Source organism: Amblyraja radiata, chromosome 10, assembly GCF_010909765.2.
Source record: "Amblyraja radiata isolate CabotCenter1 chromosome 10, sAmbRad1.1.pri, whole genome shotgun sequence".
NCBI classification, from domain to species: Eukaryota; Metazoa; Chordata; class Chondrichthyes; order Rajiformes; family Rajidae; genus Amblyraja; species Amblyraja radiata.
In genome coordinates, this window is record NC_045965.1 from 25,669,816 (window position 1) to 25,689,913 (window position 20,098).

General features: G+C 41.3%; 2 protein-coding genes across 4 annotated transcripts in view; one reads left to right on the forward strand and one right to left on the reverse strand.

The window, feature by feature from the left end:
• Window positions 1–6,441, forward strand: part of LOC116977705 (olfactomedin-like protein 2B) — a 38,908-nt gene extending 32,467 nt beyond the window's left edge. For both annotated transcript variants that reach the window (XM_033028390.1, XM_033028391.1), the window contains one exon: window positions 4,853–6,441. In XM_033028390.1, coding sequence (XP_032884281.1) covers window positions 4,853–5,454 — 602 coding nt within the window. In that variant the 3' untranslated portion in view covers window positions 5,455–6,441. The remainder of the gene's footprint in view (window positions 1–4,852) is intronic.
• Window positions 6,442–13,935: 7,494 nt separating this feature from the next.
• The window catches only part of atf6 (activating transcription factor 6), a 226,792-nt gene continuing 220,629 nt past the window's right edge, over window positions 13,936–20,098 (reverse strand). For both annotated transcript variants that reach the window (XM_033028393.1, XM_033028392.1), the window contains exon 16: window positions 13,936–14,547. In XM_033028393.1, the coding sequence (XP_032884284.1) occupies window positions 14,318–14,547 (230 nt within the window). In that variant the 3' untranslated portion in view covers window positions 13,936–14,317. The remainder of the gene's footprint in view (window positions 14,548–20,098) is intronic.

Sequence of the window (20,098 nt, forward strand, 5' to 3'; positions counted from 1 at the left end):
TATAAACTGGGGGAAATTTAGAGCGGATAATTAAAACGCTGATCTGCACGTCTTTGGAATGTGGGAGGAAACTGTAGCCCCCCAGGAAAACCCACTTGGTCACAGAAAGACCACGCAAACTCTGGACAGACAGCACCAGGGATCGGGATGGTCACTGGGGCTGTGAGGCAATGGGCCCTCATGCTGTGCCACTGTGCTGCTCAGCTGCGCTACTGTACTGCCTTGAAATTTATTTCCTTAGAGCAAAACCTTACACAAACCTGCACAATCAGACCTCAATAGGCCAATCTGTGACTGCTTTGTAGCTCAATCTAGGAAAACAGTATGTGATTCCGATACACTTTTTACCAAGAACTTTTTAAAATGCAAAAGGCAGTTGCAGCCCAGACCCACTCATCATATGCATAAAGTTTCACATCCAGATTTGGCAGATGTTTAAGATGATCTGCTGAAAGAGATCTTTATAACATTTTTCCACCGTCCTTTGTTCATAACACAATTCTTATCCACAAATTATTTATAAGGAACATTACAAATTATTATTTCATACTCCGGTTTATACACAATTGCAGAATCTGGTAAGGAATTATTTCCTGTTGAATTGAAGCGTTCTGTGGTCATTGATCCTAATCCTCAGGTTGGCTACCTTGTTTTATCTGGAATACGGGTGGCATTAATTCTACTGTGACCAAGCCAACCATGCAATATGTATGATCTGTATAATCTGATAATTCCTTGCCGACAATGAAAATGAATAGAAAACAGAAAAGATGAAGTAAAAAACATAAGCCTGCTCCAACATCCTCAATGATGGCCTTGTCATCTGTTGCTTTTCAAAACATCCATGAAGAGTGGGAACACGGATGGTATCCTAGAGTGGCCAGGTACCACTTAAAACAAAGTGAAATTAAGCACTCTCTTCAGGGGAAGACTACTGCAGACCACAAGAAAATATTGACACATCTGTTTTTAATGGATCTATAAAGAAACCCTCATTAAAAGTGCCTGTTATATAAAATCCAAACCTTCAGTAATTTTCCACAACCTCAAAAATGTATTCCTGTATAGAGTAATGATGCCAGTTCCTTTCTCCTCCCACAATTGCTTTCCTAGAAGTTCTCTCATGGTGGCCAGGAAGGAAGAGAATCAGCTATACAGGGCGGGACTGACGTATGATGAAAGAATGGGTCGACTGGGCTTGTATTTGCTGGAATTTAGAAAGATGAGAGAGGATCTTATAGAAACATATAAAATTCTTAAAGGATTGGACAGGCTAGATGCGGGAAAAATGTTCCCGATGTTGGGGGAGTGCAGAACCGGGGGACACAGTTTAAGAATAAAGGGTAGGCCATTTAGGACTGAGACGAGGAAAACCTTTTTCACCCAGAAAGTTGTGAGTCTGTGTAAAATAAAAGAAACTAAACAAGTGAGAACCTAGTCGTCATGGCGTTCATTTCCTTTTTAATTTAAAATTCACACACTGGAAATTTCCAAAGTTGACTTCCAAGGCTTATGAAATTATGAGAGGCATAAAAGGGTAGACAGTCAGTACATTTTTCTCAGGGTGGAAATGCCAAAGACTAGGGAGCATAGCCTAATGGTGAGTGGGGCGAGATTTAAAGGAGAAATGCGGGGCGTTATTTTACACAGAGTGGTGGCTGCCTGAAACATACTGTTGGGGTGACGGTGGAGGTGGATACTATTAAAGCAGATTTTACAAGCCATTAATAGCAAATAATTTATGGACCAAAATTGATAAAATGTTGTTGTTCACAACACTGAAACTTGGCTTTGCCCAGCTTTTTGATTCTTGGCCATACAGTGGAATGACCAAAAGGAAAATAATGAAGATGATCTCACAGGAATTGCAGACCATCCAGACAAGTCTACTTCTAAATCCCATGAATGAATTCTAGGCACAAGCTACAAACTCCCTGAAAATGGCAACACAAGGAGATAGAGTGGTAAAGAAGGGGCATGGTAGGCTTTCCTTCATTGGGCATGGCACTGAGTATAAGAGTAAGAAAGCCATGATGCAGCTTGATAGAACACGGTTAGGCTGCATTTGGAGTATTGAGTGCAGTTCTGGTTGCCCCATTACAGGAAGGATGTGGAGGCTTTGGAATGTGTGCAAAAGAGGTTTACCAGAATGATACCTGAATTAGAAGGTATTAGCTAGGAGAGGTTGGACAGATGGGGATTATTTTCTCAGGAATGCTGGAGGTTGAGGGGAGACCTGATAATAGTATATACAATTATGGGAGGCATATTTAGTGCAGACAGTCAGAACCTTTTTTCCAGGGTGAATATATCACAAGACTAGAGAACATAGCTTTGAGGTGAGAAGGGCAAATGTTTAATGGAGATAAGCGGGGTAAATGTTTTTACACAAAGGATGGTGAGTGCTTGGAACGCTCAGTAAGGGGTGATGGTGGAGGTGGATACAATAATGGTGTTTAAGTGGCCTTTGGATAGGCACATGGACATGTAGGGAATGGAGATTGTAGGATCATATGCAGGCAAAGGATATTATTTATCTTGGCATTATGTTTAGGAGAGTCATCGTGGGCTGAATGGTCTGTTCCTGTGTTGTACTGTTCTGTGTTCAGAGTAGTAATATTTGATGAAAACCTGAAATATTTACTCTGTTCATCTCTCCTCAGATGCTGCCTAACCTGCTGTATGTTTCTATCATGTTCTAGTTTTAAGTCAGTACTAAGTAGTTCATCTGAGTTCCTTCATTAGATCTGAGCCAAGAAATGGAAACATATGGACATCATTCAGTCTCTTAGATAGATTCCTGCCTTTAATTCATTCCAAGACAGTCATTATTATTCAATATATCTAAACCCTCAATCAGGTTCCTTAATCCAACTTGTTCTGAGGCTTCCAATACTCTGTCATCAAGTGATCTGGCAGAATACAGATGCATAAATGAGGTAGGGCAGGTTTTAGACATTCCAAAACTGGATCAGCCAAAAGTATTTATTATCCATTTTGCTAAGTTTCCATCTGCCAAATACATTGTTTGGTGGGGAAACAAGCTGTCCAAATTGAGATCAAGCCCAAATACAATTAATCTATTTCATATGGGAGAGTTGCGATTGGCCTCAACATTGCAGGAAGGCAAGGTGCTAGTTCAGTTCCTCTGAGGTTTCTATGCTCCCCCATCAGGCGGGGAAGGAACCAGGCTCAACTGTTTGGAAACAAAGTGGGGCGATGAAATGAAGCATCAGGCATCACGATCTATTTGAAACGCAGAAGTGGTTTGAAGATCTGATTATACAATCCCCGCCCCCACCCCCCTGCAACCTTCCCACTGGCTCCTACTACTCACCTCAAGGGAAAATGTTATTGGTTCCAATTCATGCCTGGAGAAGTCCAGTTGGACAAGTGTTGGTTGGCAGCTGGTATCCATGGAAGCTGAGCAGAAACCAATATCCAAAAGAGAGGTCCGGAAATAGAAAAGCCCACATTTGGTGTACTATATTCAGTTTTAGTTACCCTTCCATAGGAAGAATGCCATTACGCTGGAAAGACTGCAGAATAGCTTAATGAGGATATTGCCAGGACTCAAAGGCTTGAGCTATAGAGAAAGGTTAGGCAGGCTAGGACATTACTCATTGGTGCGCAAGAGTCTGATCTTTAAAAGTGTGTTTTTAATGTTTCCTTGTGTGTTATGTGTGGGGGGTGGTGAGGGGGGGTAAGGGGGAAACCGTTTCGGCTGCCTCTTCCATGGAGAGGCGACTTTTTCAGGCCGCCTCCCCCGTGGCCTAACAGCTAGGATCGGCGCCGACTTTCCCGGAGACGCGCCTGGAGCTTCAGCGGCGGGCACAGCGTGGACTCTCGGCGCGGAGCGGGTGAGACCTCGCTGGAGGGGAGCGCTCCGTTACGCTGGCCCGCGGCAGCCGGCAGCCTGAAGCAGCGGTCTGCAGAACTCCAGCTGGTGCGGCGTCTACAGCCCGGGATCTCACGTTGGGGACCCGGGTGGAAGAAGCTTCCACCGCCGGCCCGCGGCCATCTTCTACCGCGGGCGTGGTATGGACTTAACATCACCCCAGGAGGGGAGCTTCGACCGCCGGCCCTGCAGACTGTGGTGCTTCCGGCTGCGGCACGGCAGGTACTTTAAAACTTTGACCGCCGGCCTGCGGCCTACACCAGCCTGAAGCCGCGGTCTCTGGTTGGGAAGAGCCGATCCTGGACTCACCTTGACTTTGACTTTGTCCCTTACCATCTGGACGCCCGCAGCAACGGCTGTGGAGGGTGGTGCTCCCGACCACGGGGGAAAATGGAGGAGGACTGGCCAAGCTCTGTGCCTTCCACCACAGTGATGAATGCTGAGGTGGATGTTTGTGTAAAATTTTAATGTGGTTGTGTTCTTTATTATTGTACCGCTGCTGGCAACCCAAATACCACCGACCTTGGTTGTGTGGCAATTAAATTATTTCTATTCTATTCTATTCTATTCTATAAGGGGAATTAATGGGATGCAGAGAGTCTTTTACCCAGGTTAGAGGAATTAAGAACCAGAAGACATAGGTTTAAGGTGAGCATAGGTTTAAGGGCAAGATATAATAGGAATCCAAGGGGCAACGTTTCTACTTGGTGTGTGGTGGGTATATAGAACGAGTTGTCAGTGGGTAGTTGTGGCAGGTACTATAGCAACATTAAAAAGAAACTTGGATAAATGGATAGGAAAGGATTAGAGGGCTAAGGGCCGAATGCAGGCAAATGAGACGACAGTAGCTTTGATGAGCCATTCTGGTCGACATGGATAAGTTGGACTGAAGGGCCTATGTCCATGCTGTATGACTCTAAAAGTCGATTTCAGTTCTTTTGTATCTCTTTCTAGGTCGTTGGAGTAACTCATACAAACTTCCCTACAATTGGATTGGGACTGGCCATGTGGTATATCATGGGGCTTTCTACTACAACAGAGCATTCACACGCAATATCATCAAATATGACCTGAGGCAAAGATTCGTGGCAGCCTGGAGCCTTTTGTATGATGTGGTGTTTGACGAGGCCACTCCCTGGAGGTGGAAGGGCCACTCGGAAATAGACTTTGCCGTTGATGAAAATGGTCTTTGGGTCATCTACCCTGCCATTGATGACGTGGGCTCCTTGCAAGAAGTGATAATGATCAGCAGACTCAACACCGTTGACTTGTCCATCCAGAAGGAGACCACCTGGAGGACTGGCTTGAGGAAGAACTATTATGGCAACTGCTTTATAGTTTGTGGTGTGCTGTATGCAGTGGACAGCTACAATAAGAAGCATGCTAACATTTCGTATGCTTTTGACACTCACACAAACACTCAAATCAATCCAAAGATGCAATTTATCAATGAATATTCATACACCACTCAGATCGACTATAACCCCAAAGAGCGCATCCTGTATGCATGGGACAAAGGCCATCAAGTCACATATGGGATCACATTTGCCTATTAGAATGAAAAACACATTGACATTTGTGATGGCTTTGTAAAAAATATATATAAGGGGATTGATGTTCTTCTATTCATTCACAGATTGTAGATCAATCTGTTTTGTGTTAATATAATCAAAGTAACCTACTTTAAACGAGAGACAATAAAACAGACACACAATGGCCCCCTTTGATTCGCGCTTTATACAATAATTGCATTCCTTGCATGTCATGACTGAGAGGAATATGATGCCTGCCGGACTTCCTTGCTAAATTTCAAGCAGATCATGCTTTCTGCTTAAATTTGGCATGCTTGCTGATCATCAAAACTGCATGCTCCATTAGCATTGGTCACTTTGCATTGAAGAATCCAGCCTCTCTACCCATGTCTCTGCACTTTGAACTGGCCTTCATGGGACTGTTGGAAAAAAATCACAGTGATGATTCAGTTCCATAGATGTAATAAAGTTTAGATGTTATAAATCATGAAACAACTACTTTAAGCATCTTAATCTCATACCTTGAAAGACGGCATAATGATAAATGGTACAATATGCACCATCTTCCAAAGGCCAAATAGCTGATCTCTGTTTCCAAGCATTCAGTATTGTGGATTATCCCCTCAATGACTGAAAGGTATGAATTATTGAAGTATGGATTGCACCTTACATTCACCGATTAGAAATGGCCACTTCCCATGATGCATTATTAATTGTCATGTGCTTTATAGTTACAAATATTTTCCTAGCATTTAGATTTTGCGAATAAATTGGATATAAATCTAATCTTGCACTTTCTGTGAAATGCAGGGATTGGGTATATTTGGTATTGACGAGAAAAGTTAATATGATGGCTTGCTCTAGGCACTGCTAATTCACTTTGCTTTTGAAAAGGAACGATTAGATTCTCATCAATATAGCAGATTGTTAGTGTCTGAAACTGACATTGTAATATGATGTGCAATCAATGATGCCTGTATTAACCATCTGGTAGATGTGGAACTTAACCAGATGATAGGTGTTCAAAAGGGAACTGCAGATGCTGGAATATCGAAGGTACACAAAATTGCTGGGGAAACTCAGCGGGTGCAGCAGCATCTATGGAGCGAAGGTCTGAAGAAGGGTTTCGGCCCGAAACGTCGCCTATTTCCTTCGCTCCATAGATGCTGCTGCACCCGCTGAGTTTCCCCAGCAATTTTGTGTACCTTCTTAACCAGATGATACATCAGTTGTAAAAAAAAACTGATCTCATGTTATCCAGGTGTTTCTTCACCATATCTTGTAAGTTGTGGCATTTTATTTTTATTCGATAATAGATATAAATATCTATATAAAGTACAGACCATCTGTACTGCTTGGAGCCAGTAGAATGCAATATAATGCTTCTGACATCAATTAGGTATCCCACACCATTTTATGGCTGAATGTGTGTGTTTGCTAAGGTAATGGACCAGTGTTATTGTACTGTGCCTTATGGGTTAGGATTGGGCTTTCCCAAGCCAAGAATCAAAAACAAAGAAACTTGCACTGTAATTCCCTCATAGTTTCATGAGAAGAGGAAAATTGTGCTTGTCAGGCATCCTTGCTGAGTTTCAAAAGGATTATTGTTCTTGCCTAAACTTGGTACGTGCTTGCCAACAAAGCCACAAGCTTTTATATCAATTGCTTTGCACAGAAGAATCCAACCTCAGTGTAAGTTGCAGCAGTGCCAGAGTACTAAGTTTGTTGTCTTCCACAGTAAGAAACCCCACTCAGGATTTAATAATGGATGTGTAGTTCTGTGGTTCCACTTGGAAATCATTAAGATTTTCACAAAATTATGAAGGATTCTTAGCCACGACAGACGTTCTCATCTCTTTGGGGGACACAAGGAATAAACTGGATCGAACCCATGTCTAAGAGACATGAGAACAAGACAGCAGCCAGTTTCCCACCACTGCCTCCATTTCCATGGGTACTCGTGGCACATTTTCCCAGTAAAACACAGACACACAGACGTGAGCCACATAATGACTTGCTCTAAGCATTGGTAATTCAATATGCCTTTGAAAAGTGGCAATCAGGTTAACATCAATGCAATAACTAAATATCTCTGATATGGACTACATAGACACATAAAACTAGTGGCTACTATTCACCTCCAAAATCTTCCAGAACCAGGAGATATAGAGTGAGAGGAAGCGAATAGATGTAGCAACTTTTCCCACCCTTTTATGCAATGTCAAAAGAAACATATTTATGGAGAACATATATCTTGATGAAAATAAACTGATGCTGTCTGTTAATTAACTATCAAATAATTTTATCTATAATGATTAAATAATGGCTTCACTTGACATGTGGAATTAATTGCTGATTACTGTGTTACAAAACAAAAAAAAGATATTTCACTTCAGATAGATTGAAATCTCCATGAAAATATGAGGCAATGGAAATCAAGAGGACAGCTCACTTCCACCTTTCCAAGGATAAGGGGTGAGCACTAAACACCAGACAATTTTTTCCACATTCCGTAAATGCATAAAACATGAAAAATGTTAGTGATCTATATTCCAAATTCCAAAGGAAGCATTAAAACAATTCATTTTTTGCCTTCATTAATTGTTTCATTGAGTTAAAATGCAAGTTCATGCACAATAGAATAGATAAACTGTTGCCGTTTTAGTTGTTGATGTTGTCAGGCAGGCAGTTGCTAACAGAAGGAGCCAACTTCAAATCAAACATTGTATAGCTTGTTATAAGTATTCTATTTGTCCGGGATCTCCTTTCAATTATGCAACTTATTAAAATGCACTGGTTTCCAACCACCTTGGCATTTATAGGTCCTGCATGTCAAAATCAGTTCAAAGGAGATTAACTATTATGGAAGACTGCTACCAAAATGAAGCTCAGCAATAGGAGGAGTTAGCCATATGTACTCAGTTATGAATGCTGAGGTTGTTGGACCAATTGGCTTTTTCTATGTCTGTGTAATAAATTTGTTTGACAATTGAAACTTGAGTCTAATTCAAGTGTAGTGTTATTCTATGGTCATTTGCAAGAATGATTTGCATTTATTCAATGCATGTCTTGTCCTTAAAATATGGCTCCTTCATTTGCTTCAAGAAATTAGAACTGAAATCTCACAATTATGTTCCAGTAATTCCAGACTCCAACCAGTTAATTCTTCCCTCAGCTCCACTTTTTGCCCACTTCCCCCTTTTAACCTCAAATTGGCATCCCAATTGAATGGATTTACACTCTTCTCCTGCTGCATTTTTATAACATCATGCTCAAAGTATGCTGTTAAATATTAAGGTCTGACCGTTACAATTTTAAATTCATACAGGATGGCAGGACAATGGTATTATTGTAAACTTCAATAATGAAGGTAATGAAATTGAGGCAGGGTGCCCTACAATGGGAAAACTTTGAAAATGAGCAGATTAAATGAAATAATGCAACTGGCCGTCACTTATTTTTTGATAAGTGATAAACATTTTCCAAACAGCTTACTGTTGTTATCGCCATTTGCGAACATCATCTTATCAGAAAAGGATTTCCAGGTAATTAAAATAAGTAAATGCCAGAGTTAAAATAAGAAAAGTGTACCATTTAAAAAGTAATTTCTTATCCGAATCACTGATTAAACTAAGTTATACTATGGGGAAGTTATGAAGCAAGTGTTTAGTTAAAAGTCTTATGGGCCTGTCCCACTTATGCGACTTTTTAGGCGACTACAGGAGATTATGCGGTCGCCACATGTTCGAGGGTGGTTGCCGGGGAGTCGCCTTCATGGTCGTGAATAGTCCCCGCATTCTCAGAACTAGTCACGCGACCAGAATTTTGACGCCATGGAGAGTAGTGAGAATTCTCGTGCCGTTGGTGCAGTGGTAGTGGGTCGCCAGGAGGTCGTAGGTTGTCGCCGGTGCTGATCGGTGAATTTCATTGGGTCATTGGGGAAAAAACCTAAACAGTAGTTTTCAGAACCAAGGATAACCGACTGGTAATGCTAATGTCCGCCGAGCTTCACAGCCGTATATCTCTGGCTTCTTAAAAGTTGGCACCACTTCTTCTCCCCATCCCGTCTCCCCTCTCTTTTAAAGGATTTAAGTGACCCTTCCCATACACTGTGCGTTCACCGTCTTAATTACAGCGCCAACCTTCCTGTTCATCGGGTTGTGTGTCTGTATCACATTGGCTTTGCACCGTGTGGATTTCACTCAGACAGCGCTTCCCCTGCTTACCCTGCCCCCGCCTGCATAACTGGCTGGTGAAGGAAACGATGTGTGTGTGCGTGCGTGCGTGCGTGTGTTTCACTCTGACATTCGCCGTTCCAGGCACCGGTTTTTCAGCGACTTGCCTATGACTTGACAGTCGCCGGCAGTCACCTGAAAAATCGCCTAAGTGGGACAGGCCTATTACTCAATTTTCAAACAGTTAAGAATCTTCACAAGCACCAATCTTGTATCTCAACAAATTAATACATCTTTCAAAATTCTCTACTTTTAAAACTCGGTACAAATCCTTCAATAAAATTAGATAATGTTGGAATACCTTTTTGTAATAGCTAAGAGAAAGAACGGGTTTATTTTTGGTGAGAACCCTTTTTTAAACATGTTGGCTGTTTTTACAGCAGCTTAAATTTCATGTTATTTTTCTATTTGTTGTTTGTTTCTGGTGAATTTCAAATATTTTGGTTGGAACTATTTTTATAATGTAAATGTATAAAAATATAATCTGCAAATGATTCTTTCCAGTAAATAATGAATAAACTATGCTTTTAAACAAAGTCTAAATTTGTAAACATACTTTTGACATTTGGTTAAAAATCTTCACTTAAAATGTTACATTTAGATGAGTCAAAGCCCGGATAAATATCCAGCTGCAATAACAGTACATTAACTCCATAAAACCATTTTAACTTCACAATAAACCAAATCTGCTTTGTATCTTTCAACTTAATGATTAAAAGTCAGAACTGATTGTTACAAAGTGTAATCCGGTTCCTTACTCTTCACATGCCCTATATGACTGAAGAATTTGACAAAGGTATTAGAACATCCAATATTGTATTATGATCATAATATCATTACACTACAATATAATATTTACTTAATTATGAGAGATTGTAAGAGATACTGCATGGCAGATAAATTTCACATGTAGACCGGTTTGGACAGAATCTAATGTCACTTCATTTATAGATTCATTAAGAATTACAAGGCTCACTGAATCCACACCAAACTTCGAGCACACATTTACTCTAATCCCACACTAACCCCATCACCTACCGACATTTTGCTGATTGTGTGGTACACTGTTACCTCCATCCAATGTTAAATCGCTCCAAGTGGGGCAACACAGTAGCGCAGCGGTAGAGTTGTTGCCTTACAGTGCTTGCAGCACCAGAGATCTGGGTTTGATCCTGACTACAGTTGCTGTCTGAACGGAGCTTCTACCTTCTCCACGTGACCGAGTGGGTTTTCTCCGAGATCTTCGGTTTCCTCCCACACTCCAAATACGTACAGGTTTGTAAGTAATCGGCTAGGTATAAGTGTAAATTGTCCCTAGTGTGCACTGGATAGTGATAATGTGCGGGGATCGCTGGTTGGTGCGGATTCGGTGGGCCAAAGGTCCTGTTTCTGCGCTGTATCTCTAAACTAAATTAAAGTGCTTGCCATAAACACCTAATGTTGCCAAGTACTCACATACCCAGAGGAAACAAAAAAACATTGCTCAACCAGTGTCCATTCAGTGTGCAGTACAAATAACAACAAATAACTAGAAATAAAAAACATATTTCCTATGGTGATTGTACAACCTAGTGGGTTGCCAGGAGGTCAAAGGTTCTCGTACGTTCTTGTAGGTTGTAGCCGGTGCTGACCGGTGAATTTCATTGGCTCATTGGTAAGCAGTAGTTTTCAGAACCAAGGATAACCGACCGGTTGTTAATATCTGCCGAATATCACAGCCATGTATCTGTGGCTTCTTAAAAGTTGTCTGGCTTGTTAAAAGTTGTCTCCACTCCTTCTCCCTCATTCTCCCCCCACTTTAAAGAACTTACCGTTCACTGTGCTTTAGCCGTCTTAATTACAGCGGCAACCTTACTGTTCATCGCGGTGTGTGTCTGTATCACCTTGGCTTTGCACCGTGTGAATTTCAGACAGCGCTCCCCAACTTGCCTTGTCCCCCGCCTGCGATGTGTTTGTGTACGTGTGTGTTCCACTCGACAGTCGCCGTTCCAGTTGCCGGTTTTTCAGGCGACTACCGGCAACTTGACAGTCGCCTGAAAAATCGCCTAAGTGGGACAGGCCCATTAGGATACATTTCCAAAGCATCCTGGTGTGTGACACGGAGAGAACCTGCAGCTAGTGATGTTCCCATGAACCCATGATCTTTGTCTTGTTTGATGACTAAAGAATGTTGTTTTACTGGGTAAGTGATTGTACAACAGTAGTAAAAGGGTATAGATTGGGAAGTATATAAAATGCTCATAACTAACTTCTCTCTTAAATAATGCAATAATTCATCATGTTTAAAGTTGCTTCCTCAAAGCTGAAGTTATGACCCCAAAAACCAGTAGAAATCCACAAGATTGTTTAAAGATATCACTGAGTGCAACTATGTCATTGTAACTGAGCTTGCTCAATGGGCTACATACAATTAATCAAAGGGGGCTGGGGGGGGGGGACTGCACCACATTGGGTGATGAGTCTCTCAAATTTCCTTTGCAAAACCAAAAATGAACCTGAATTCAGTCATAACAAATGAATAATCTGTACAATTACCAGAATAGTAACTCGAATCATTTGTGTTTAAATCAAATATAAAAAAAATATTGAGAAGATAAATAACAAATTTATTGAAGTACAGAAATGTTTGCAATTTCACAATCTAACATCTCGAAATAAATTATATAAATGAGGAGAGAGGGAACAAAGGATATAGAACTAAGTACATTCTTTTAAATGATTTACAATCATGAACTGTAAGTAAGAAACAAAGGATAAATTCTGAACTTGATGCTGTTTGCAACTAACAATCTTCCTCAGGTTACAATTTGAACAGGCCTGATGGGGTTTGCAAATGGTGTGTCTTCAGCTCTGAAATGAACTGAGAGTTTGTATGTATTCAGCGGAACAGGTTATCATTATTGGCGTCACCTGACACTGGAATGAGACCGGACAGATTTGACAATTGAAGCATTTGGCCACTGTTCAGGACGTGGTAATTTTCAACAACTGCACATGCAGTGACTCTCCTTCAAGAAACCCCAGAACTTGACCACAACGTTGCCGATAAATTCTAGTCAACTGGAAAGTTTCACAAATAATTGCTATACTGTTACTGAAGGCTGGAGAAAGTACATATGCAGTGGTGTCAGAACAACATGTCATGTAAACGGTTGATCGAGATCCAAAATCAGTGCGCCAAGAACTGTAGTAAATGATGCTGTGATGCCGAGTCACAAAGGCCCAGGTCAAATGTTTGGTCAGTAATGAGCCAGGTAGTGATGGACAGATTGAGTTGCAGACATTGCTACAAAGTGCCAGGACCAAGAGATCAGAAATAGCAAAGTAAGATCCCTGCCCTGGATCACATATTCATGAGATTTTCTGGTAATGAAACATGACATTATGCAGGAATGGGCTCAGATATGACAGACCACAACCATCAATCAGGTTGTACTTTGTGTACAAATTGTACTTGAACAATAGTCATTCAGACAAAATAATGACCTGCTGAGTCCAAGGGCTATGCTCATGATAGGTATCGGTGATTTTGATAAAGAGAAACAATAGTGATTAGTAATTTTTCAGTCATGTGGTTGGTCTGATCATCACTGATATGAAGCGAGCTGTTATTTAATCAATGAGTTTAGGCAGATTAATAAACAGAATTCTTGACTGAAGAACATCCAAGAACACCAATGGAAGACTTCTTAAGGAAAAGGTTAACGGGCAAAAAAAATTAACGAGTCATGTGCTACCAAGCAAAACAAGCCACCGCTAAATTTCCAACTGGAAAAAGCAATAGGTTTCATGGCTTAAAGTTAAAAAACTTTTGACAATGCAAACATGCTTGCAATAGCAATTGCAGTCTTAGCAAAGATGAATAATGCTTCAAGCTATTGCTTTTATTTCTTTGGATTTCCCTCAAAATATTCCACTGTCGGAGCCCATGGCTATCCTGTCATAAGCAAAATCCATCCCAAACAAAATTTTAATTAGACTCGAGTCATGCAGTGTCAAATCAAATTAGTTTAGTTTAATGTAGTAAGGAACTGCAGATGCTGGTTTAAACCGGATAGACATAAAAAGCTGGAGTAACTCAGCGGGACAGGCAGCATCTCCGGAGAGAAGGAATGGGTGACGTTTTGGGTCGAGTCCCTTCTTCAGACCCAATGTGTGACGTTTCAGGTCGAGACCCTTCTCAGAGTTTGAAGAGTCTTGACCCGAAACGTCACCCATTCCTTCTCTCCATGGATGCTGCTTGTCCCGCTGAGTTACTCCAGCTTTTTACGTCTATCTTTAGTTTAGTTTAATGCTTTTTTCGTGGACAAAAGGTGCCGGTACGCATATAGTTCTTTATTGTTGATTATATGGCAGATCGGTGTCCTATTAGCTGTTTGAGGCTTGATCGCTAAATTAATTATGTTTTTGTTAAATTAAAAAATTGATAACCTGGTTATGTGACTTATTAGAAATGCCAAAGCATTGTACCATCACAAAAAAGCACCGGTTTGGTTTGTTGTTTGGTGACAATTTCGATCAAATCAAATTTAAAAAAAAATTGTATCCAATCATCTTATGTTCAAATGCATTACATGAGTCCTTAGAACCAGTGACCTTTAGAGATAGCAGTGCAGTGGTTAAAAATACAATGTTTTTAGGTGAGTGCTACACTACTGGTACATGTTGACGCCAGTCCCTTGTGCAGATTCTGTGATGATAGGGGGAGCAGCGTGAGTAGGTGTTGGTGCTGGCCGCTGATATGTATCTGTGTGATTTTCCTGGCGTTCTCGCAGAAAGGCAGGTATCGATGATGTCTTGATGTGAAGGATTCTAGTGGCCCTCACCTCACAGTCTATCTGCATCATCACCTCATGATCCTTCGGCTCATTGATTAAACGGTCTGAAATACACAAAAGTAGCAGGAGTTAGCAACATTATAACATGGAATATGCTGTGATTTTATAAACAAAAGCACCAAAAAAAAATTTGCGATAATCTGATCCAGTTTTTGAACAATGATACCAAACACATCGTCAGAGTTTTCTGCAGTTACCGACCTGACTTCAGTCACTGCAGAGTAACTCCAATTTCATGTTGAAAATGTGGATCATTTTCTTTAAAGTTCCAACCAATAGAGCTAGTTTAAAGAAAATGCTGCCAGATTACAGTTTATTTTTTCAAGTCCTTTTCAATCTCACTTAACCGCTTACTGAATCTATATTGAAATGATTGCCAGCTGTAACAATGACGCAAACAACCTAATACCACAGGAAAATGATTGTGCAAATATAAAGGAAAATGAATCCACAAATCCTGGAAATGTGAAATGAGAAATAGAACCAGAAGTGCACCTGTATAGAGAAAAGACAACCACTAATTATGTTCTTGTTTTTCTTACTTTTGCCTAGTATTATTATGGGGCTTTGTGTATTCTGGCTTTATGTTCTGATGAAGGGTTCCCATCTGAAACATAAACACCTTAAATCATGACAGGGCTTGCTGTGTATTTTTTTATAATTTTCCTTGGTTGTTTGTGAAGGTATCTAAAGCAAAAGTCAAAGATATCATGGAAAATCAACCATATTTTTCAATGTAAGTTGGTGCTATAATTGTGTTCTTGGAACATTGGGGACATGTTTAATCACCATCTTTATTTGCCAAAATAAAGTGTTAGTGGGCTCTCTTTACTTTCTTTGTTGGGATTGCTTTTGCAGCTGAACAACTTGTGGGGCCATTTAGGATCTAATATTTAGTTGGGATTAGCCTTACATACACCAGGCAGTATGGGAAGGCAAGTTCTCTTCCCTGAAGCGAGTGAGTGAACCAGTGGGAATCATGTGACAAATGAGTCATTTTCCTGGTTATTTTTGCAATGACAGCTCATCAATTACTAAGTGTTGTAAGACATTGAAATATACCAGCCATTTTGTACCAGGAGGGTCTGCAAGTAACTCAAGACCCTTACAGCTGAATAGTTTGTTTCAGTGATGCTGGTTGATCATCACATGCAGCTGAGTACAGCCATTGGTCCTCCATTGTGAGTACCTAACATCATCTCAAATTTCTCCAGTACGTTTATTTTATTTTGAATACTTTGAAAAGTTTGACATTTTACCCAGACACGTCATTATCATTTTATTTTGCCTCCCACTGAAGAGAAATAAAATACTCTGCTTAGCAAGGTAATCAAAAATTGAGTGAAGTTAAAGGGCCAAATATACAGAGACAGTTGTATGGAAAGTAGCCCTTCAGTCCACCACTTCCATGCTGACATTGCTCATCTACACTAATTCCATTTCAAGGTTTCATGGTCAGTTTATTGTCACATGTACCAGTTAAGGTACAGTGAAATTTGAGTTACCATACAGCCATACTAAGTGAAAAGCAACAAGACACACAACCACATAAAAGTTAACATAAAGATCCACCACAGTGGCAGGGCCGGTCTTAGGGGGTGCGGGGCCCAATTGGGAACAATTTTGGTGACCCCCAGATTCCCAGACAAGGTCTGTCAGCCCAGTTATTTAGTATATATTATGAAATTGTACACTAGGTGCTATGGATTCTACACTGTGTGAATCTCTCCTGCTCCCGTTTGACTGTCAGTAGCTCCGCTGGCTTCCAACCTTTACCGTAGCTGCTAATTACCATTAAACTGCATTATGTGATTGGACACAATGCCCTTGGAGACAGCGGCTGATTGGACGGGGGGAGACCTATTTGTTGATTGGACGAGAAATTTAAGGCAAGCTGGTTGGTGATTGGATGCAACCCCCTTAGAGACAGCGATTGATTGGCCGCCAAATAAAATTGTCAAATAGGAAAACAATAATCGCTGGTCGGTGCGAACTCAGTAGACTATCTGGTTGTATCTCCAAACTAAACAGTATAACATGCAGGTACATTCATTTAAAATTAAATTCGGTGATTATTTCACATGATTTCTCACTGTGTAAAGCTCAATATCTGACCAATTTCTGTTTAACACGTTTGGTCTGCCGTGAGAGTTTTTCTCTCCCAAAACAGTTCATATCTAGCAAACCGATCAACGAACCAGACAGCAGTTGGACGCCGTCATAGAAACAAGGTGCAGGAGTAGGCCATTCGGCCCTTTGAGCTTGCACAGCCATTCAATATGATCATGGCTGATCATCCAACTCAGTATCCTGTACCTGCTTTCTCTCCATATCCCCTGATTCCTTTAGCCACAAGGGCCACATCTAACTCCCTCTTAAATATAGCCAACGAACTGGCCTCAACTACATTCTGTGGCAGAGAATTCCAGAGATTCTCCACTCTCTGTGTAAAAAATGTTTTTCTCATCTCAGTCCTAAAAGATTTCCCCTTTATCCTTAAACTGTGACCCCTTGTTCTGGACTTCCCCAACATCGGGAACAATCTTCCTGCATCTAGCCTGTCCAACCCCTTAAGAATTTTGTGCGTTTCTATAAGATCCCCCCTCAATCTTCTAAATTTAAGCGAGTACAAGCCGAGTCTATCCAGTCTTTCTTCATATGAAAGTCCTGACATCCCAGGAATCAGTCTGGTGAACCTTCTCTGTACTCCCTCTATGGCAAGAATGTCCTTCCTCAAATTAGGAGCCCAAAACTGTACGCAATACTCCAGGTATGGTCTCACCAAGACCCTGTACAACTGCAGTAGAACCTCCCTGCTCCTATACTCAAATCCTTTTGCTATGAATGCTAACATACCATTCGCTTTCTTCACGGCCTGCTGCACCTGCGTGCCTACTTTCAATGACTGGTGTACCATGACACCCAGGTCTCATTGCATCTCCCCTTTTCCTAATCGGCCACCATTCAGATAATAGTCTACTTTCCTGTTTTTGCCACCAAAGTGGGTAACCTCACATTTATCCACATTATACTGCATCTGCCATGCCCACTCACCCAGCCTATCCAAGTCACCTTACAGCCTCCTAGTTTAGAGGGGTTTAAACAGAGATGTTTAGAGGGCTTCAGATGGGTTTAGAAGTGTTCAGAAGTGTTATAGAGGGGAATAGAGGGTGTTTAGAGGTGTTCAGAGGGTCCCAGAGGGGTTTAGAGACGTTATAAGCCCCCCGTGAGAAATTGCATTTCTCTGAAATTGAAGATAGACATAAAGCTGGAGAAACTCAGCAGGACAGGCAGCGCAGCGACTCTGGAGAGAAGACCCTTCTTCAGACTGAATTGAGCTCTCGTCGGTGAGAGTACTTGTGATTGTCTGAAGAAGGGTCTCGACCAGAAACGCAACCCTCTCCCCAGAGCCGCTGCCCGTCCCGCTGAGCCGCCTTCAACTTCAGAGCCAAACAAAAAACACAGAGTGCTGGAGGAACTCAGCGGGCAAGGCGGCTGCCTCACCCGCTGGGTTTCTCCAGCATTTTTGTCTACCGCTAAACGTCAATGATTCCGGGAATGCTGAGGGCGATCAGGGTGATAGAGAGGGAGTGGGAGAGCTAGAGAGAGACGAGATGGGGAGCGGGAGAGAGAGCGCGAGAGAGAGAGGGAGGGAGAGAGAGAGCAAAACACAGAGAGACACAACGTGGGTCGGTAGGTGAATGACTAACCTGCACACCAGGAAGAAGCCCCTTCTCGCGGTCCGGGGCCCTCACTCATGATGGTGAGTTTAAAGAAATTCTCAATGTGTCATCGATCTACATTCCTCAGTAAATGTAATTGTGTTTTAAACAAGTATTATTGACGCCGCGTGAATTTTATTCAAAGGAACATGGCGTCATTAATACTTATTCAAAACACAATAACATTTACTGAGGAATGTGGATGGATGCAGATTGATGACATTGTATAACAACTTGTTAACTACTTCATGTTAAGAAGTGCTAACAGTACGAGTTAACACATCGTTTGTGTCTGATGGCCGTGCAGCGGTTGTTATACATGTTCGTTTAAAAAAAATCCAGATGCCGATTTAAAAAATCTTTATTTAACAAAGAGAATTCGTATTTCCGTACGAAATACGGAACATTAGTGCGGGGCCCTCATTAGGCGCGGGGCCCATTTGGGAGCAATCGGTCAAATGGGCTTAAGGCCGGCCCTGCACAGTGGATTCCACATTCATGGCAATAAAGATGGATGGCAATAAAGTTCAATCTTCTTCCTCGTTATTTCCATTAGGACCATATCCTTCTATGCCTTGCCTATCTAAGTGTGTGTCTAAATGTCACTTAAATGTAGTTACTGTATCAGATTCCACCACCTCCTCTGGCAGTGCATTCCAATCTGCAGACTGATACTCCTTTCAGCTTCAGTACCAGCAAATCCCCTATAGTCACAGCCTGGTATCCATCTGTTCATTCTGATACGCTTCCTGCTTTGTGGGGGATTTAATTTGCACCTCATGTGATAAACATGACGTGAAATATCGCTACAGTTAGACTTCAGAATTGTACACCTATTGGATCAGTATGAGATCATGAAATTTTGCAGCTGAACAAACCATTAGATTTTTGCCAAAATGAATCATTAATTTGGACCACACATTCAATTGACAGAAGTTGAAACCAGCTAACATATGATGGCAATTTATAAAATTAACACACTCGAATTTAATATTAATTAAGAAAACCAATACCATTTCTGACATTTCACTCTCTTGAATCACAAAATACCTTATCCTCTAAGTTAAATATTTTATGTGATGACCATTTTTCCTTGAGATTGGGGGGTATGATCTGATCAAGTGCTCAAGGATCAACATCCTGGGTTCAACAGTTACAGAAGTCTAATTAGACAGTTGCATGCATGCTCTGGGCAGAAATGCAAGTTTGGGGCTTGGTATCCTCAGCAAGTGGCACACTTCCTGTCACCATAAACTTTTTCCACTGATTACAAGGCAGGCAAATGATGAAACAGTCTTCACTTGCCTGGATGAGTGCAACTGCAACAACTCCCAACAAGTTAAAAACTATGCTGAATAAACTGGCTCAGGTGCTTGCTATCCCATTCCTTAAAGATTCTCTGCTTCCAGCACAAGCATACAGTGACTGTAGTTACATGTCCAGACTATTCCCGTAACTGACCGCAGACCTGCAACTTTCACCATCAAAAAGGCCAGGGACATCAGGCTCATAGAAACACCATCTCCTGAAAGTTCTGCATGAAGTCAAACACCACTGGACTTGAAATGCATTGCTATTCCTTCATTGCCACTGGGTCTACAATCTGAAGCTCCCAGTTCAACATCACTGCAGGAGCACCTTCACTGACAGGACTGCAACAGTTCAAGACGATAGCTCACTACCACCTCGTCAAAGGCAATAAAGGAGGCAATAAATGCAACTCATAAAAATAATTAAATAAAAATAATGCCCGAATATCCATTTAGATCAGATGGTGAGAACGGGTGGTGCTCAGCAGAAAGGACAGATTGACAGGAAATTGAAAGCCAGAATGCAGAATAAATCCAAAATGTATTCTGACTGTGTGAATAAC